General features: G+C 44.8%; 2 protein-coding genes across 5 annotated transcripts in view; one reads left to right on the plus strand and one right to left on the minus strand.

Annotated features, from left to right (window-relative positions):
* THAP9 (THAP domain containing 9) overlaps nucleotides 1–16167 on the plus strand; it is a 40836-nt gene extending 24669 nt beyond the window's left edge. For 2 of the 3 annotated variants that reach the window (XM_073652380.1, XM_073652379.1), the window contains exons 8-10: nucleotides 5965–6137; nucleotides 14076–14221; nucleotides 15049–16166. In XM_073652380.1, the coding sequence (XP_073508481.1) occupies nucleotides 5965–6137; nucleotides 14076–14221; nucleotides 15049–15773 (1044 nt within the window). In that variant the 3' untranslated portion in view covers nucleotides 15774–16166. Of the gene's footprint in view, nucleotides 1–5964; nucleotides 6138–14075; nucleotides 14222–15048 lie in introns of all 3 variants that reach the window. The other variant, XM_073652381.1, reaches the window with a different exon arrangement.
* MCM10 (minichromosome maintenance 10 replication initiation factor) overlaps nucleotides 1–21577 on the minus strand; it is a 178025-nt gene that overhangs the window by 97287 nt on the left and 59161 nt on the right. The window lies entirely within an intron of this gene.

Below are 21577 nucleotides of genomic sequence, written 5' to 3' on the forward strand. Positions count from 1 at the left end.
ATAAGAATTCAGTCCTCCTCAGCAGTATACACCCACCGACTGGCACAAAGCTTGTCAGTATCCCACGCCTCCTCTCCCGAGGTGGCCATGGGATCCGAACCAGAGCCAGGTTCATATTCTGAGCCCGACGCGGATCAGACCTCTAAGATCCAGGTCAAGGTCGACAGCCTCATATTGGCCATTAACCAGACCCTTAACCCCTTTCTGACATGAGGCGTAATAATACGTCCCTCTGCCCTGGTACCTGTGACCAGGTACGTATTATTAGATCTCAGCGATCGCGCCCGCACAGTGGCTGTGTGGGCGCTATCTCTGGGTGTCAGCTGATTCTACCAGTCCCGGCACTTTAACCCCCTAAATCGCAGCATTTAGCAAGCGATCAGAAGGACAAAAGCCCTTCTGCTCTTGGATTGGAGATCCCGAGACGTCATCGCGGGGTTTCGATCGTTGCCATGGTGACCCGATGTCGTCATGACTTGCATCCTGGTCACCAGGCACTAGAAAAGTAGTTTGATCGTGCGCAGTGCATGATCAAACTAGCTTGTGTCTGCAGAACTGACAGTTATGAGGTATAGCAGTGATCCTGCACTGCTATACCTCATAACTGCAATCAGACTGCAGAAAGCTAAAGTCCCATAGTGAGACTAAGTAAAATAGTGGTAACAATATTTTAAAAAATAAATAAAATGTATGTGTATATATATTGTACCCATAAATAAATATTATTATGAAAAAAAAAAAAATAAGAAAAGTACACAATTGGTATCGCCGCATCCGGAATGACTGACCCGACCTATAAAACTGTCCCTAGTTAACCCCCTTAGTGAACACCGTATGAAAAAAAAAAAAAAAAAAAAAAAAAGAGACAGGGCAAAAAAATGCTTTATTTATCATCATACCGCCGAGCAAAAAGTGGATCAAAACGCGATCAAAAAGACGTATGTAAATAAAAATGTTATCGCTGAAAACGTCTTGTCCTGCAAAAAACAAGCCACCATACAGCTCTGTCAGCGGAAAAATAAAAAAAAAATTACAGCTCTCAGAATAAAGTGATGCAAAAATAAATATTTTTTTTCTATAAAGTAGTTTTTATTGGGTAAAAGCGCAAAAACATAAAAACAATATAAATGTAGTATCACTGTAATTGTACTGACCCGATGAGTAAAGCTGCCTTATCAATTTTACCACACGTTGAACAGCATAAATAAATCTCTAGAAAACAATTCCTGAATTGCTGGTTTTTGTTCATTCTGCCTTCCAAAAAACTAACTAGAAAGCGATCAAAAGATGTACTTTCCTCGAACATGGTACCAATAAAAAACGTCAACTTGTCCCACAAAGGGTAAAACATCACATGACTCTTGTCAGCAGAAATAAGTAAAAATTATAGCCATCAAAATATGGCGATGCAAAAACTTTTTTTTTTACAATAAAAAGCGTCTTTTAGTGTGTGATAGCTGCCAAACATAAAAACCCGATATAAATACGGTATCGCTGTAAGAGGAATAAAGTCTAAATCAGTTATACTGCATGAGGAATGGCTTAAAAAATAAATAAAACCAATTCTTCACCTGCTGCTGATTTGTTCATTCTGCCTCCCAACGATTGCAGTATGGCTCGGCTCACATTTATCCTGCGCTGAGCACTTACACCAGGGTTTCCATGTAAATCTCTGAAATATGATTCAGACTGAACCCCCGGCAGAAGATTCTCTATAATGAGGCAGATGGAGGCACCATGGATGCTGTCTGGCCTGTGATCCCACGGTGTCCGTCTTTTTGTTAAGTGTGCATAAAAGTGCCATCGGCCACAGTTTTGTGAACCTCTGAAAAAAAGGACACCGCTAAACAGAGGCCAGACGGAGTCCAGAGTAACTCTGCTGCCTCATTATGGTGAATGGATCCCTTGGGGGTTTCATCCGAATTACATCACTCGGAGATTTAAATGGAAACCCCAATATCAGTGCTTTGCGTAGAGCACAGGATAAATGGGAATATTTTGCATAACATTTTGGATCACAATAAAAAGCTTTGACTCAATCCACAAAAAAGTCCCCACTCAGGTCCGTCATCTGTTAACGGAAATATAGGGGGCTTCCACGGTCCTAGTAGCACAAAGACTCTGGAAAAGCGAAATGGCCTTTGCCCCCCATAAGAAATTCAGCAAATTCTGTGCTCCCAAATACAAATGCCCACCTCCCTTTTGAGCCCACAGTGTGCCTAAATCGCAGTTAGCGTCCACATGTTTGACATTTCTGCAGCGATGAGAGCCCACCTAATTTACCGGTGCATGTCTCCAGAAGCACGAGCTGGCCATAACGAACTGGTCGCTACAACGGAAGTTTGCAATTTTCACTCAGCAGCATCCACTGCGGCTTGTTTCTGGAAAACACCCATGTAGTTAAAATCGTCACCACACCTGTAGATAAATTCCCAAAGGGGTATCATTTCCAAAATGGGATCATTTGAGGGGGGATTCTGCTCTTCTAGCACTTAGCTGTGTATATGGAGTCTGCACACTATTCTAGGAAAATCTCCGCTCCAGGAGGAAAATAACGCTCTGTCCCTCCCAAGTCTCACCGTGTGGCTAATCAGTACTGTACAGCCACATATGGGGTATTCCTACATTCAGCAAAAATTGTGTGCCACATTGTGGTGCCATTTTTACCCATTTCCCAGTGTGAAAATGTAAAATCTGGGGTGAAAACAAAACTTTGGTCATAAAAATGTAATAATTTTTTTCTTCACTGCCCAATGGTGTAAAATTCTGTGAGGCACATATGATGTCAACATGCTCACTGCACCCCTAGATGAATTCATTGATAGGTGTAATTTGTAAAATGGGGTCTTCGGCTGTTCTGGTACCTTAGGGGCTCTGCCAATGTGAAATGGCACCGTCAAATGGGGGGTTCGGCTGTTCTGGTACCTTAGGGGCTCTGCCAATGTGAAATGGCACCGTCAAACCAGTCCAGCAAAATATAAACTCCAATAATGGCGCTTCTTCCCTTCTGAGCTTTGCTCCGTGCCTCAAAAGTAGTTTTCAACCACATATGGGGTATCAGCATACACAGAAGAAATTGACAACAAATTTTGGGGTCCATTTTCTCCTGCTATCCTTGTGAAAATGAAAATATTGGAGGGTAAAACATTTTTGTGGGAAAAATATATATATTTTTTCATTTTTACAGATCTACATTGTAAAATTCTGTGAAGCACCTGTGGGTTCAAGGTGCTCACCAGACATCTAAATAAATTCCTTAAGGGGTCTAGTTTCCAAAACCGGGTCACTTGGGGGGGGGGGGGATGGTTTCCACTGTTTAGGCGCATCAGGGGCTCTCCAAACGCCATATGACACCCACAGACCATTCCATCAAAGTCAGCGTTCCAAAATGTCTCGCTTTCCTTTCTGAGCCCTGCTGTGCGACCAAACAATAGTTTCCCCCCACATATGGGGTATCTGCATGCTCCAGAGAAAACGCACAACAAGTTTTGGGGTCCAATTTCTCCTGTTACCCTTGAGAAAAAAAATTGGGGCTAAAAGATCATTTTTGTAGAAAAAGTGATTTTATTTATTTTTTTTATTTTCACGGCTCTACGTTATAAACTTTTGTGAAACACTTTGGGGTTCAAAGTGCTCACCACACATCTAGATAAGTTCCTTAAGGGGTCTAGTTTCCAAAATGGTGTCACTTGTGGGGGGTTTCCACTGTTTAGGCACATTAGGGCTCCCCAAACGCGACATGGAGTTCCCTAATTATTCAAGCAAATTTTACTTTCAAAAAGTCAAATGGCGCTCCTTCCCTTCCGAGCCATGCCGTGCGCCCAAACAGTGGTTTTCATCCACATATGGGGGTATTGGCGTGCTCAGGAGAAATTGCACAACACATTTTGGGATCCATTTTTTTGTTACCATTGCGAAAATAAAAAAAATTGGATTTAAAATAACATTTTTGTGAAAAGTTAAAGGTTCATTGTTTTCTTCCATATTCTGAACATTCCTGTGAAGCAGCTGAAGGTTTAATGAACTTCTTGAATGGGGTTTTGAGCACCTTGAGGGGTGCAGTTTTTAGAATTGTGTCACTTTTGAGTATTTTCTGTCAAAGGCCCCTCAAAGTCACTTCAAATGCGATGTGGTCCCTAAAAAAAATGGATTTGTAAATTTTGTTGGAAAAATGAGAAATCGCTTGTCAACTTTTAACCCATATAGCTTCCTAACAAAAAAAACATTTGGTTCCCAAATTGTGCTGATGTAAAGTAGACTTGTTGAAAAGTTATTTATTAACTATTTTGTGTGACATATCTCTCTGATTTAAGGGCATGAAAATTCAAAAATTTTCAAAATTTTCGCCAAATTTCAGATTTTTTCACAAATAAACGCCAGTCATATCAAATAAACTTTACCACTATCATGAAGTACAATATGTCACAAAAAAATGTTTCAGAATCAGTGGGATTCGTTGAAGCGTTCCAGAGTAATTACCTCATAAAGTGACAGTGGTCAGAATTGTAAAAAATTGGCCTGGTCATTAACGTGCAAACAGCCTTCGGGGGAAAAGGGGTTAATAAGGAGGACGAGTGTCCCCCTTCCCAGGAACACTCTGTGTTTTTCAAAAATGTAAAACGTCCCTACCGGATGTTTTTCAATCACAAGGAATTTGAGAAAATCTTTAATAAACACTGGGAACATCCGTAAAAACGCTTCTCTGGTAGAAAACAACTAGACATTCCATACCCTTTTAGTCCGGACCTTATTAACAAGTGAACAGAGTCGCTTTCTGCCGGTCTTCAGTCCGTCCGCCAAGACAGTTCCATCTCGGCCCAATGGATTCTCTCTCAAGGACTCCACTGACAGGCAGACTATCCCGCCTTCGCTTCCACATGGGTAGCCAAGTTTCAGTGTGGGCAAAGCTCCTCCGGCAGGGTATCTTATCAGCCGCCTCCCCAGATGAACTGGCTGACCTTGCGGACCTAACTGCCCACGCAGGTAAATATTTACTCTCCACGTCTCTGGATGCTGCCAGCTGTTCAGCCCATGTTACCAGCAATATTTTTTCCAGGCATAGGCTCAAGGCCTAGAACGCAGACCCAGCTTCCAAGAAGTGCTTACCAAGCTTCCCTTCCAGGATTCTAGACTGTTTGGGTCTAAGCTGGATCAGCTCATTTTGGACGCTACCAGCAGTAAAAGCACCGGTCTCCCTCAGCCTAAGCCAAAACGTCCTTTCACTAGGAGACGTTCTCTACAGTTTCGTTCCTTTAGTCACTTCTCCTCCCCTGGGACCTCTGCCCAACAGGAGAGAAGGACCCCCTTCCTTCAAGCCCGCTCCTACCTGGTGCTCAAGGGGCCATTCTTCAAAGCTCTCTGGGTCCTGCTCTAATAGAGTCTCTTCTGCATGACTGGTCACCCCCACCTGGGAGTCCTCTCAGGGTGGGTGGCCTTCTTCTGCTCTTCCGGGAAGCGTGGCCATCCGTAGTCGACGATGCCTGGGTCAGATAGATTGTGACCTCCAGCTACAAAATAGAATCCTGACCCCACAAGATGATGTTTTTTCATGTCCCAGGCTTCTTTCAAGCCATTTCCTCTCCTCCAGGCAGGAGTTATCGTGCCGGTTCCTGCTCAAGAACACTTTTCATATTTTTATTCTAATCTTTTCATGGTGCCAAAGAAGGGCGGTTCACTCCGTCCGACTCTGGAAGTCAAGCGTCTAAACCGAATTGTAAGGCCCTAGTTAATCAGTGTAAAATCTTCTAAAGCGGAGGTGAGCAACCTTCGATACTTCAGCTGAGGAAATGATAAATATTAGTTTTCTTTGCCAGCCACACTCGGTCAGGCAGCTGTTGTGCTGCAGGTTGTTGATACCTTTTCCTGGATTTTGTCATCATTTAGGTAATAACTCTCTGCTCTTACTGTTCTTCACTGCTGTTATGATGAACACTTTGAGATTTTGTCTTGTGCTTTTATTTGCAGATCATTGGTAGATTATTTGATATCTGCAATAGCAGCAGCGTGCGACTGCAAGGTGACAAAGGCGCCATAAATCAGAATAATTTAGAGCAAAAACTTCAAATCCTGAAGGAGACCCGTGAATACTTATTGACTCTTACAACTTGTGACAATAAGTTCCTTTTCCAAACATCGAGGTAAAAAAATTCATGCTAGCTAAAGTTTTGTATTAATTTTAAGATTTTTGTATTCGTTTAAATTGCTAAACTAAAAATCACACATATACATATCTCTAAGAGCTTAGAAAGGAAGTCTAAAAATCTGGTATTTGTATACAAGTGTGTCATGGTCGCATGAATAATAATTGAAAATGCAATGACTTATGTTGTGGTGTTATCCATTTATTACATTTTTTTTTTAAACCATTTTTAATCCACTTTTGGTTTGGTTTCTGTGCAAAACTGCCCTTATATTTTATTTATATAGTATTTCTTTAGATTATAATATCCTCATTTTCATGCATTTTTTGTGGGGATGGGGAGGGAGGTTTACATTTTTTAGGGGTAGGGCAACACTGAAATCCGTGTCAAATTGCAATATAACATTTATTGATTTCCTATTGTGACCATGACATTGAGGCGCAAATGTGTTTGGATTTTCTGTTGGTCGTATGGTGCTCGCTTGCCCTAGACTTTAATATAAGTTGAATGCAACTTTTGATTTTTTTCTTTAGAGGCAAAAGAGGGATTTTTGGTACTCACCATAAAATCTCTTTCTTGGAGCCTTCATTGGGGGGGACACAGGACCACGGGTGTATGCTGCTGTCGCTAGGAGGCTGACACTATGCAAAAAAAGGAAAATGGCTCCTCCTCCGCAGTATGCACCCGCCTACAGGCACCAAGCTCACCAGTTAGTGGCTAGAGCAGTAGGAGAAGCACAAAATAACCAACTATGTAATGCCCAACGGGGCACAATTGTGAAAAACTAAACGAGATGCCCAATAGGGCCAACAGTACATAGCACCCTCCCTGTGTTTGGACATGTGTCCCCCAATGAAGCCTCCAAGAAAGAGATTTTACGGTGAGTACCAAAAATCCCTCTTTCTCTATCACTTCATTGGGGGACACAGGACCATGGGATGTCCCAAAGCAGTCCCTTGGGTGGGAGAACAGAAGATAGTCACAGACTAGGTCAGACTTCGGCAACTGCCGCCTGCAGGACCTTCAGTCCAAGACTGGCATCAGCCGAAGAATAAGTGTGGACCTTGTAAAACCTTGAAAAGGTGTGAAGAGAAGACCACGTTGCGGCCTTGCAGATTTGAGAGGCCGAAGCCTGATGGCGGACCACCCAAGAGGCCCCCACCGCCCTGGTAGAGTGAGCCCTTACCCCGGGAGGGGGAGGTTTGCCCGAGATGCGATGTGCCTCCAAGATGGTCGAACGTATCCAACGGGCGATGATTGACTTGGAAGCAGGGAGACCCTTGCGATGCCCCTCAGGGATGACGAAAAGGGCATCTGAGCGCCGAAAGGAGGCCGTTCTGGAAAGGTACACACGTAGAGCTCTGACCAGGTCCAGTTTATACAGGGACTTCTCCCGTGGGTGCACTGGAGCAGGGCAGAAGGAAGGCAAAACAATGTCCTCATTGATGTGAAAAGCGGAAACCACCTTTGGTAAAAAAAGAAGGCACCGGCCTGAGCACTACTTTGTCTTGATGGAATACCAGAAAAGGTGACCGACAAGAGAGGGCTGCGAGTTCTGCGACCCTTCTAATAGAGGTAACCGCCACCAGAAAAGCCACCTTCCAGGAAAGAGAGGCTGGAATGTCCTGAATGGGTTCAAACGGAGGCTGTTGTAGGACGGTTAGGACCATATTAAGGTCCCATGGTTCCACTGGAGGGCGATAGGGAGGCGCCAGGTGGGCCACCCCTTGTAGAAAGGTCCTGACCTGAGGACGGCTAGCTAAGTTACGTTGGAATAGAATGGACAAGGCCGAAACTTGGCCCTTGAGAGTGCTGAGAGAGATAGTCCCGCCTCTAGGCCGGACTGAAGAAAGGCAAAAATGACTGGTAAAGAAAAGGACATAGGAGTAAGCTGATCCTGTTCGCAGTGACGAAAAAAGGCTCTCCAAGTTCTGTAGTATAAGCGTGAGGTAGCGGGTTTTCTGGCGTTAATTAGGGTCTGAATGACATTGTCAGTAAAGCCCGCCGTTTTCAACACCGCGGCTTCAACGGCCATACCATTAAATTCAGAGAACGAGAACTCCGATGAAGAATAGGACCCTGAGAGAGGAGGTCTGGACGGTCTGGTAGTCTCCAGGGGGAGTCGACAAGCAAATTTACCAGATCTGCGTACCAGACTCGTCTGGGCCAATCTGGTGCTACTAGAAGAACTGGTACTCCCTCTGTCTTGACCTTTTTGATGACTCGAGGGATCAGAGGTAGAGGTGGAAAGAGATAGGGCAGTTGGAACTATGACCATGAAATGACTAGCGCTTCCTGGGCGATTGCTAGTGGATCGCGGGACCGAGCTACAAAGGCCGCAACCTTGTGGTTTAACCGGGACGCCATGAGGTGGACGTCTGGTGTGCCCCACCGTAAGCAGATTTGGTGAAACACCTCGAGATGGAGAGACCATTCTCCTGAGGAGAGGCCCTGCCGACTGAGAAAGTCGGCCGTCCAGTTGTCGACCCCTGGAATGTGAACTGCTGAGATTGCCGGGACCATCTTCTCGGCCCAAAGTAGCACTCTTGCCACCTCCTATAGGATGGGCTTGCTGCGTGTTCCTCCCTGATGGTTTATGTATGCCACAGCTGTGGCATTGTCAGATTGTACACGAACTGGGAACCCTGCCAGGATCTTCTGCCAGTGACGCAACGCCAGGTAAATCGCCCTTATCTCCAGAATGTTGATGGGGAGGGAGGCTTCGTGGGGACTCCACCGGCCTTGGACCGTGTGTTGTAGAAAGACTGCCCCCCAATCGATGAGACTGGCATCGGTCGTGACTTCCTGCCAGCGAAGCGGAAGTAATGATCTCCCGGGTCTGAAGGAAGAAGGGCGGGACCACCAGGTTAGTGACCGTCTTACTTGGCGAGGCAACTTGATGCGTCGATCTAGAGATGACGGTTTCTTGTCCCAAGCTGAGAGAAGGGCTAGTTGAAGGGAGCGGGTATGGAACTGGGCAAAAGGAACTGCCTCCATGGCTGCTACCATCTTTCCCAGGACACTCATGCATAGGTGAAGGGAGTGTGGACCTGGGTCGGAGAGGATATGGATTCCCTGTCGTAGGGAGTTCATCTTTTCCCTTGGAAGGAGGACCCGGGCACGGGTCGTGTCAAACTGCATCCCTAGGAAGGTTAAATGTTGGGATGGGACCAGGGAGGATTTGTCCATGTTGATCAGCCAGCCTAACCGGGAGAGAGTGTTCAAGGTGATCTGGAGACTGTAGAGACAGTCCCTGAACGTGGGGCCTTTGATTAACAGGTCGTCGAGGTAGGGTATGATTACAATTCCCCTTGTTCGAAGAATGGCCATAACTGTCGCCATCACCTTCGTGAAAACCCTCGGGGCTGTGGCGAGGCCGAAAAGGAGGGCAGTGAACTGGTAATGCGCGTTCTTGAAGGAAAAGCGTAGGAACCTCTGATGTGACGCGCAGATTGGGATGTGGAGGTATGCATCCTGAATGTCCACTGAACATAGATATTCCCCGGCCTCCATTGAGGCAATTACCGACCTCAGGGACTCCATCCTGAACTGTCTGATGCGTACATGTCGGTTTAGCTGTTTGAGGTCCAGAATCGGACGTAGTGAGCCGTCCTTTTTTGGGACGACGAAGAGATTTGAGTAAAAACCGGAAAACCTTTCCTGAACGGGAACCGGGACTATGACTCCTGAGCGTAGAAGAGAACTGATGGCTTGGAGAAAACCGGGAAGCAGAGATGGTTGTGGGGGGCGGCACCTGAGGAAACGTGATGGTGGGCTGGAATCAAACTCAATTTTGTAGCCGGAAGTCACAATTTCTTTGACCCAGGCATCCTCTATTGCCGGGAGCCAAGAATCTGTGAATAGGAGGAGACGGCCGCCCACCCTGGGAGAGGTCCCAGGTGGGAGTGACCCGTCATGTTGAGGAAAACCTGTTGGATCGAGATCGTGATCCAGAGGACTTGGAAGAGCGACTCCTTGGGCGCCAGTTAGGCGTGGGCCTAAAGGAGGGTTTACGACTGTCCCGCTGTGCTGGAGTACGGTCCTGTTGAGAGGAGGGGTTCGGTTGAGCGAACTGACGAAAGACCGGCACTGAAGGGGACGTCTCCTAGGAAAAGGGCGTTTGTGTCTGGGCTGGGGGAGGGAGGTGCTTTTACCCCCCAGTAGCATCAGAGATGATCTGATCTAGCTTGGAGCCAAACAGCCTGGAACCTTGAAAAGGAAGATTAGTTAAAGATCTTTTGGAAGCCGGGTCGGCGTTCCAGGCTTTGAGCCAAAGAATTCTACGTAAGGCAACGAGATTACTGGAAACCCGGGCTGAGCATGCAGCGGAGTCGAGGGACGCCGTAAGCAGATATTTCCCGGCGTGGCCGATTTGATCGGCTAAGTTGGCTAGATCGTCCGGGGGGGGGGGCTCCTGCTAGGATGCCCTGTCTGAGTTGTTTGGCTCTTGCGGACACCGCTTTTGATACCCAAGTTGAGGCGAAGGAAGGGCAAAGAGAGGTGCCCGCAGCCTCAAAGGCTGACTTAGAGAGGGCCTCAACTTGTCTATCCGTGGTATCCTTAAGGGAGGAACCATCCGGAAGAGACAGTACCGTCTTGGCGGAAAGGCGAGAGACGGGAGGGTCCACAGATGGTGACTCCGTCCATTTGCTGACAAGGTCGTTGTTAAATGGGTATAGGACGTTTAGCTGTTTCTTTCCTGTAAAGCACTTTTCTGGATGCTGCCACTGCTTTTGAAAAACGCTGTCAAATTCTGCATGGTTAGAAAAAGTGCGTGCGTGCGGGACGCTTAATCTTTTTGAAGGAAACTGAGTAGTCCCGGGACGGGCTCTCGTCTTCTGTAACCTGCAGAGTCTGATTGACAGCCGTTATAAGGCTGTCTATTATGTCCTGGACCTTGGAATGCTGGTCAGAGTCAGAACCAGAGTCTGAATCTGAAGCCGAGTTAGATCCCGGGGCAACCTCCGGGGAGGAGGTGTGAGACGCAGGGAGCATCTTGGAGTCTGGAGAGCTGCGAATCGTCTGTGGGGACGTTCGGAGCGCTGGTGGCCGTGGATAACATAGGCAAATGTTCAGGCAAGCGTTCTAAGACCTGCACCAGAGATTGAGAAACCTTGGTGAGGTCAGAGACAGACTGACATAGCAACAGCCCACTCCGGAGGGGAGGGGGGTTACCACATCCTGAGCGGCGGTGGGATCTTGGGGTGCCAGCATGGCGGGAGGTTTGCAGGTCGAGCAGAAGGGCATAGTGAGACCTGTGGGCCACTTAGTACCGCAACGAGCACAGGCGTAGTATGTGACAATGTGAGAGGGACGGACTGAGGGCTCCCTGGGTTTGGGCATATGTGCCTGACCAGGGATACTGCAGAGGGGAGCGCTGTGAGCAGTGAGGGATGGGGGGCTTGTGTGTGGACAGAGCTGTGCGGACAGAGCCTACCCGATCCTGCGGAGGAGCGGTCCCGTGTCCCCCTGAAGGCTCCGAAGGAGAGGGTGGAGCTGGTCGCAGTAGGTGCCGGCGGAGTAGGGAGCTGCGAGCGGCAGAGCGATGGCGTCGGTGCAGGGACGCTCGTTGATGACTGAGCGCGCGAGGCTCCGATAGGCAGATGGGAAGGGGGGCGGGCTTGAGAGGCTCCCCGATGATAGGTCCGCGGAAAGGCACGAAGGCGTGACTGAAGCGTCACTATGCCCCTCGGTCCTGATTGGTGAAATAGGAGAGGGCGGATGGACGTCTGAGCGGGACCGCCCACAGGACACGCCCCACCCATCAGAGAAAAAGCGCTGCAGATTTGCCGCGCGTAAGGGGGAAGAAGGAGGAAGTGGCCCAGGGAAGCGCTGTTAATGCGTCATGTTTGGAGGGGGGGGGGGGGGGGTGACCGGGGGCTGGTACCTGCAGCTGAGAGTCAGTAGCTGAGTCCGGTAATCGTCCGTTCCTTTCACCTCCTGAGGATGGTCTCAGGATGCCTTCCTGGATAGGAGGGGGATCCTGGCTTTTCCTCCTTCCTGCACTGTCCGGTCTTGGACAGTGCAGGAGACGGTGTCAACCCCAGACAACTGGGGGAAGGTCATCCGCAGAGACCACAGTCTCCCTCCCAGGCCGTTCCGAGGAGGGGGCTGGGGTGGGGAACAGGCTAGGACTGGCCACCGAGATCACCCTGAAACACCTTAAGGTGACGGGATAAGTCCTGCCCCGCGGGTCCGAGAGTGGGCGATGCGGGGGTAGCCACATTGCTCTCTCGGTCGCTAGTGGGTTAACAGGGGACGCAATGTGCCCTGTTAGCCTGAAGAGCTGTATCGGAAAGAAAAAACAAAACATTAATAAAACACAACAGGGTTGGATCAGAAGGATCCAGGTCTACCTCCTACAGGCACTAAGCTTAAACTGGTGAACTTGGAGCCTGTAGGCGGGTGCATACTGCGGAGGAGGAGCCATTTTCCTTTTTTTGCATAGTGTCAACCTCCTAGCGACAGCAGCATACACCCATGGTCCTGTGTCCCCCAATGAAGCGATAGAGAAATCACAGCTCTCAAATAATCAAACAAAACCTAGGATAGAAACAAAATGAACATATACCCTGATGTGGTCTCCCATTTTTAGAGCTGGACATTATGTTTATATAGCTTCCCATTGCTGGGTGTCTATAGTCAGACCCCGGTTCTGCTCAGCCCTTTTTCACATTAAAGTCATTTTTGACACATGGTAAGGTTTTAATACTAGAGGTTAGGACTGTCCCAATTGGGTACACCTTGTTGCTGGTGGGATGGCTTTTACATTTTTTTTTTTAATCAAAAACAGTGTTTATTTAGTACCCCATGTTATTCATATGCACTATTGCTTTTTACTTAACTTATAGCGGGGTATATGTTCATTTTGTTTCTATCTTAGGTTTTGTCGGTATACCAACTTATACTCCAGTTCATTTATTTTGGTTTTGCTCTAAAATAATAAAGTTGCACAGGTGGTTTGTTTTTTTTTTGTGCAATTTTTTTAAAAAATTGCTGTTGTGCAGCACATGTTGCAGTGTACCAGCCTTATTCAGACATAACGGTTTTAAATGGACACTTTGCAGGGTATAATATTAATATTGACTTACTGACTATCATCTAACATCTGTTTACAGCATTTTTCAGGAAGATCAGCACATTAAAGGGGTTATCCAGGACTGTTAAAGCACATAATAAAAAATAACAGGCAGGTAGTAGCTAACTACGTGCCTGTTGTACCTGGCTCAGAGCAGTCACAGGCCGCTCCTGCCGGCGATTCAGCATCTCCAAGTCAACAGAGTAGCTCTTCTTCTGTGCTGCTCTGTAGACGGGATGTGACTGCCAGTGTCATGCTGATTGACAGCTGGCTTGCCACTGCCTGATTGTGGGAATTCAGCTGTCAATCAACATGCAAACGACAGTCACATCCTGTCAACACAGCAGAATTGAAGAGAAGCCGCTGCCCTGTCGAAGTGACATCAGCGGAAGCTGCTGAGTCACCGGAAGGAGCGGTCTGTGACTGTGATGTGGCAGAAGAGATTGGCGCCGGGCACAAGACAGTAAGGTACTTAGCAATTACAGTTAGTTCTTAAACACATTGTAAAAAAAAAAAAAATAATAATTCTAGATCCAGAAAACCCCTTTTAACTTTTTTTGCTTTGCATTTTTTTTTAAGTGAAACCACCCTACCAGAGTAACAATCATTCTTGTTTTAACACATTCTGAGACCCATAACATATTTTTTTTTTTATGGTTGAATTTTTCTAATTGCACTCCGCTAAGATTTCTATATGGCGTTCATCACATGGATATATTGTATGGCACAACGCTGCTCTGAAGCCTATGTCTGATTAGATCCACTCCCATTTTTGGCATAAAGCACTGATGGAAATAGTGGTTGTGTAAATGTCTCCGGCAGACTGTAATGAACTTCTCTGCTGGTTCTTGTCCTAGGGCCTGGTGTACTATTGGTCTCCTAGTGAATATTGCTTCGTTCAGTGAATTGTTACCACGTCTAATGATGGATCATGACTGCATCACTACGTATAGGTTTGGAACCCATCACTTCAAGGAGTTTATTAACAGTGTGAGGCGCACAGGTAGTGTTTCATGCCTGGTTTACCTAAGCATCTGTAATACAATATTAATAAGTGGCGGGAAGACACTGGAGATGGGGCATGCCGTAAACAGTGTAATTGAGAACTTTTTTATTTCAAAACTCAAATTAGTTTAGTGCAAATAGTTTTCTATACTGTTAACATGCAGGGTATTAGTATGATGAATATTATATCTTTACTTGATAAAGAAGTATTTCCGTCTTTTAATACTGCGAAAATAAATTGGTTCATTATTGGTTGTCATTAGCTGTTGTCTGACCTCTGGGACTCCAAAGAATATGAGAATTAGGAAGCTCAGGTCTGCCTGGCTGTTCAGTCTTGCCGGAATGTGCCATACAGGGAACAAACATTTCTCCTGTACAGTCACCCCTACATGGTGCCCTCACCTTGCCTCCTTTGTGCTGAACAGCGTTTCACTCATCCTGCATCCAAGATGGCAGTGGCATGTGGAGTAGTGACTAAGTCTGAACCAACTATCCCGTCTTACCTGTGTTTTGGAGGCTTGGATCAAACTTGCCACTGCTCCCTATGCAACTGTGGTGGCCATATTGGATGTAGGATCAGAACACCAGTCTCAGTGGAAGGCAAACAAAGTGTAGTTTTGGTATGTTGTTTTTTTTTTGTCAAAACTGGAATTGGGCAAAAAAAACCCCTTTTCTATATATTATTCCTCCATTTAGGCTTCGCCAAAACACGGCACACAAAATGTTGACCATCAGGCCTTACACTTATGTAATTTGAACAGTTATAGATCACATTGTCATCATAATTGATTTCTCAAATTGTGTTCCCCCCTCCCTCTCTTTTAGGTGGTTCAAATACAAGCCTTACAGCACTTGATGTAACTCACACAGTCGGGAAGCTGTTGTCACAATGTGGATTTGTCGATGCAAATATAAAGAATGACCTCAGCTGTGCGAGTAGGATAGGACACGGTTTTACTAGTTTTCCACATCTCATTCCTTCTCCATTTGAAGAAACAAGTATTGAACTGTCCTGCCATGCCTACCAGTCCAGACTGTTGGATGTGACCCTTCATAACTCCGAAATGTACATGGCAGGCTGGGTTGTGAGAGAAGCCTTCAAACAGCTCTCCTGTAACAAGTGTAGATGGGCTCTGGTGAGCAGCCGACCCCCACAAGATTTTACAAGCTCTTATCATTTATTGCAGGTTAATGGAGGGATTGCTCATTTTGTGCCATCAGATGGAGCAGTCAGAACTGTGCAAACTGCAGAAAAGTTATTGTGCCATGTGCTGAAATACGGCAGAAGTGAACTCAGGATATCTTCTCTGGTGCTGGAGCGCCACGTACTGTCCACACTGGGTCTAACAGATATTTTTGACCTTCAGGAACACATACCACAGACTGAACTGGGCATCGACAATCATCACTTTCAGCTATTGCGTCTGATAGCATCTCTACACTATTCACTAAGAGAGCCCTATATTAAGAGTAAAAAGCAGAACTCACGAGTATATCAGACCTTATCTAGATCTAAGCTTTATTTCCATTCTGAGTTGCTGTCCACATAAGATCCAGGATGCCTGGATATAACCTTTACCTTCAGCTGGTTTCTATTGGCATCAGGAATATTCCCACCACTTAAGAGGCTAGTCGTGATGCTTAGAGAATTTAGTGCCGTAGAAGCAGCACTTTACCATACTCAACTGCCCTGAATAAAGACATGTATAACCTGGAAAACGGAATACAGCATAATCTGCTATTGGTTGATTTCTACTATGAAACATAACTGAAGAAAAGGGGGCAGACCTAAAGGTCATATGTAGAATTGTAGCAAACCGCTTTAGGTAAGTTAAAGAGAACCTGTCATTATGATTACTTTACCATGCATAAGGATATGGCCATAATACAGATTCAATAGATACAAGTGCTTCTCACAAAATGTGAATATTCTCAAAAAGTTAATTTATTTCTGTTCTTCAATACAAAAAGTGAAACTCATATTATATAGAGTCATTACAAACATAGTGATCTATTTCAAGTGTTTATTTCTGATAATGTTGATGATTATGGCTTACAGCCAATGAAAACACAAAAGTCATTATCTCAGTAAATTAGAATACTTTATAAGAATAGCTTGAAAAATGTTTTTAAAATCTGAAATGTTGGCCTACTGAAATGTATGTTCAGTAAATGCACTCAATACTTGGTCGGGGCTCCTTTTGCATCAATTACTGCATCAATGCGGTGTGGCATGGAGGTGATCAGCCTGTGGCACTGCTGAGGTGTTATGGTAGCCCAGGTTGCTTTGATAGCAGCCTTCAGCTTGTCTGCATTGTTGAGTCTGGGGTCTCATCTTCCTCTTGACAATACCCCAAAGATTCTCTATGGGGTTAAGGTCAGGCGAGTTTGCTGGCCAGTCAAGCACAATGATCCTGTTGTTTTTAACCAGGTATTGGTACTTTTGGCAGTGTGGACAGGTGCCAAGTCCTGCTGGAGAATGAAATTTCCATCTCCAAAAAGCTTGTCGGCAGAGGGAAGCATGAAGTGCTCTAAGGCTATGTGCCCACGTTGCATTTATGAAGCAGAAAATTTCTGCTGCATAAATGCAAGTCCTCTCCCGGAAAAACGCATGCGGAATTCCGCACGCGTTTATCGCGCATTTTTCGCGCGTTTATCACGCGTTTTCCACATGCGGAATTGCCTTGCGTTTTTTATGCATTGGACTAAGGCAATTCCGCTTGCGGAAACGCAAAATTAAATGACATGCTGCGGATTTTTGAACGCGGCATAAACGCTGCGGAAAAATCCGCAACATGTGCATAGAACTTGCGGAATCCCATTGGGGACCATGGGGTGCGGATATACATGCGTTTTTCAAGCGTTTACGCTGCGGAAATTCCGCAGCATATACGCTTGAAAAATGCTACGTGGGCACACAGCCTAAAATTCCCTGGTAGACGGCTGAGCTGACTTTGGTCTTGATAAAACACAGTGGACCTACACCAGCCGATGACATGGCTCCCCAAACCATCACTAATTGTGGAAACTTCACACTAGACCTCAAGCAGCTTGGATTATGTGCCTCTCCACTCTTCCTCCAGACTCTGGGACCTCGATGTCCAAATGAAATGCAAAATTTACTTTCATCTGAAAACAACACCTTGGACCACTGAGCAACAATCCAGGACTTTTTCTCCTTGGCCCAGGTAAGACGCTTCTGGCGTTGTCTATTGGTCATGAGTGGCTTGACACAAGGAATGCGACACTTGTAGCCCATGTCCTGGATACGTCTGTGTGTGGTGGCTCTTGAAGCAATGACTCCAGCAGCAGTCCACTCCTTGTGAATCTCCCCCAAATTTTTGAATGTCCTTTTCTTAACAATCCTTTCAAGGCTGCGGGTATCCCGGTTGCTTATGCACTTTTTCCTTCCACTCAACTTTCCATTAATATGCTTGGATTCAGCAATCACCTTTTGTGGCTTACCCTCCTTATGGAGTGTGTCATTGACTGCCTTCTGGACATCTGTCAAGTCACTAGTCTTCCCCATGATTGTGGAGCCTACTGAAACAGACTAAGGGACCTTTTTAAACGCGTAGGAAGCTTTTGCAGGTGTTTTTTTGTTAATTAGTATAAGCACATTATTTATCTCAATGTCTTGTTGTTTTTAAAGGTTTGAGGTTATTTGTGAGCTGACTTTGATTCCTCAATCTTATTAAATTTATAAATCATTAACAAACGGACTACATATAGCAAATCTGTGAACACACAGAGGGCACTAATGGGTCACCCAATACGTAGGGGAAGGATATCCCTCAATGCTGTCATGCCAATACTAAAGTGTATTGATTAATGATTTCAAATAATCATATATAAAAACACACATTAATACTACCGGAGCATTTTCTCCACTCTAGATTCCATATCCTTATGGAATAGGACAATGCTCCTGACACTCCCACCAGGTGGCAGTCAGATAGCTAGACCCAAATCACACATATTCAGACGTGTCCTCAAAAGTAAAGTGACAAAAGTGCACATTAAAATGTTAAAAACATACCGATAAGTCTTAATTTCACTGATATGCAAAAAAACCCAAAAACCAAGTCCCTTATGATCACTCACTAGACCCTCTGATGTAACAATCTAGCCACTTTTCCCTTCCTAACAGCGTGGGTTGGCACCCTAATTAAAGATGGCGGTATGGCGCCCCCACTCACCGATGGCTGTCCCTCGCTATCCCTGGACAGCCCTCACACTATGCTGCACTACAATCCAGTGCAGCCTCCAGCATAAAAAGTATATATAAAGGAATGTCAATAAGACTTCTCAGATGATTCTTATAGATGAATGTCCCATAATAATTTCCTCAAAAAGCGTATTAGCCTCAACGTGTTTCCCCACACACTGGTCCCTCTGGAGGCAGATAGATGTGTGATGTTGCCACAGAGATATTTGTAGTAACGGATTCTTGTGTCCGCAATGATGAATGTCAGAGGACTGGGAGATAACACCCGGCCTCCCATGGATAGTCATATATATACACAACCCTTTTCCCATTTGATTGGCTCTGACTATAGTGGGTAAGTGCCCCAAATATTATAGCCACTCCCTAATAGATTCCTTTTTTCGATATCTCACGTGTCACCAAATACAATCGGCGTATGCTCCACCATGACGGACCGCGCTACTTCCTGTTTCCCATACGTCACTTCCGGTGCGCACATGATGTGCGTTCCAAGTATGCGTTCCACACACATCACTTCCAGAGCGCACCCGATGTGCGCTCCAAGTATGCGTTCCACATAGTGGGACGCATCGTTTACGGGTATATGACGAAATTTCCGGTCCCTGTCTCTGAGTGATTATATATTAATACTCGACCACACAACTTTTAGCAACTTTAGAGAGGGAGTGGATAATGGGTCTCCTTATGCCTCTCTATCCTGTCTCAGCACTATATTCAAATAATATCACACGGACATGGTGTAGGCAAATTCATAGATAAATTACATGCGCTATATCACCAATAACAATATGACACTGGCAGAGGATACCAACACCCATCATACTATGCTGAAGAAGCTTATAGTGTATATAGTTTTCATATATCCATACATAGAGAAAGTACAAATAGAAAAATATAGATGCAGTCACATAGTTTGATAAGGGTGTCCTAAAAAAAGACAACCCATAGAACATGACAGGTAGAGCACATGACATAGATCACCATAAACTTGGACAAAATGAGAATAGCTTAGACTAAACCTTTACAAAAATGGAGTAAAAGATAATGTCTCATTTAGACCCCTGGGTGATACTCTGTAGTCTAAAAATCCACTCACTTTCCTTTTTTAGTACTTGCTTATCATAGTTCCCCTTTCTGATGTTACGTTTTACCACTTCTATCACATTAAATGAGATCTTTTATGTTGCCATTATGAACCCTATTTATAAGTCTTGCTATTGGGATATCCCGTTTATGCCGTATATCACCCAGGTGTTCCCCCACTCTGTCTAAATTCTCTTACTGTTTTACCCACGTAGTCGAGTGGGCATGTGCATGTGGCTTTATAGATCAAACCTTCAGTTTTACAGTTTGAAAAGTCTCGCGCATGAAGAAAACGCTCCCCGTACAGGCACTCGTAAATGATTTTCCGGGGGCCATCCGCTCGCACATTTTGCAATCATTGCATCTAAAAAAAACACAGCTTTTTCTATCCATCCATGTACCCCCTAGATTGGGTTTCTGATACAGACTGTGGACCAGCCAATCTTTAACCGATCATCCCTTCCTAAATGTGACACTAGGAGATTCTGAAATACTTCCTCTAATGTCCAGGTCAGATAGTAGAATGTCCCAGTGTTTTTTCAAAATGTTAAAAACCTGTCCTTTCCTGTTGTCAAATGTACCTGTCTTGTCACCTCATCTTCCTTCTTCCCTCTCCCTCCAGCAATGAATCCCTCCTCCGATTCCCTGCATACTCATATGCTCCATGTCACAAATGTGCCGGATAGCCCCTCTCCCTAAATCTCTGTTTGAGGTCTCCAGCCTGTCTGTGAAAATCAAAATCCTCAGAACAATTCCTTCTAATACGTAAAAATTGCCCTTTGGGTATTCCTTTTGTGTGTGCACAGGTTTGATATATGTAGTCCGTTTAATGATTTATAATACAGATGTTGTTTTTAAAGCTTTGAGGTTACATGTGAGTTTTTTGTTAATTATTCTAATTTACTGAGATAATGACTTTTGTGTTTTCATTGGCTGTAAGCGATAATCATCAACATTAACAGAAATAAACACTTGAAATAGATCACTCTGTAATGACTCTATATAATATATGAGTTTCACTTTTTGTATTGAACGGAAATAAATTAACTTTTTGATGATATTCTGATTTTGTGAGAAGCACCTGTACCTTCAGTGAACAAATCCGCTTCCTGGTTATTTAATCAGCATTTTAAGTTTGGGTTTCAGAAGCTTTCAGTACTATTGAATCTGTATAACTGCACCATTATAGCCATAATCGTGATGACAGGTTCTGTTTGTTGCCTTCTATTTTTTGTAGCTTTTTCTTTTTCTCTTGGCTATAGTTTTCTTTATATTTTCTACGGTTAATTTTAATACAATGTATGCATGCTAGAGAAATTGTAGTTTCTAACATGTCATAATGCAATTTTCCATAAATATTTTTTTTATTATTTTTAATGTGAAAGTTCCTAAAAAAAAAAAAAAAAAAAGTAAAAAAATAATAAATAGTTGCGTTTTGTCTTATAACGCAGCAAAAACACACAAGTTATTACTTTAACTTGGGTCAAGGATAACCCCCTTAAGTTTTCAAAAAGAGTCTATGCTAGAGATGGGAGAGTAGATTTGCAGGACCCTGGTCCAGCATCCAGGTCAGTATGCTATGACCGCTGGATTTGAGCCCTGCGAATCGATGTTTACGTGGTCATTCCCCAGTGCTATCTTTTGATAAGCCAGGCCGTGACTGATGACATCACGACAGTCCAGCGAATCAAAAGAAGAGCCTGGGATGATGGCAGGTAATCAGCTATTCATAGGGGCTCACAGCTTTTCCCATCTCTAGTAAGTACATTAACAAAAGTGCTTCTTTTAGCAGGGAAGAGCCAAGATATAGTTTTACAATAGTCCTCATAAAACCCTATTCGCGTGCACAATGGTATAACCCGCAGATGCTTGCTTATCTCATTTGGCAAGGTGGGATATACTGCTCTCAAATACCTACAGTGGGGAAAATAAGTATTTGATACACTGCCGATTTTGCAAGTTTCCCCACCTACAAAGAATGGAAAGGTGTGTAATTTTTATGGTAGGTACACTTCAACTGTGAGAGACAGAATCTTAAACAAA

This window comes from Phyllobates terribilis, unplaced genomic scaffold, assembly GCF_046119375.1.
Source record: "Phyllobates terribilis strain yellow unplaced genomic scaffold, ASM4611937v1 Scaffold_11__3_contigs__length_659146591, whole genome shotgun sequence".
Lineage (NCBI taxonomy): Eukaryota > Metazoa > Chordata > Amphibia > Anura > Dendrobatidae > Phyllobates > Phyllobates terribilis.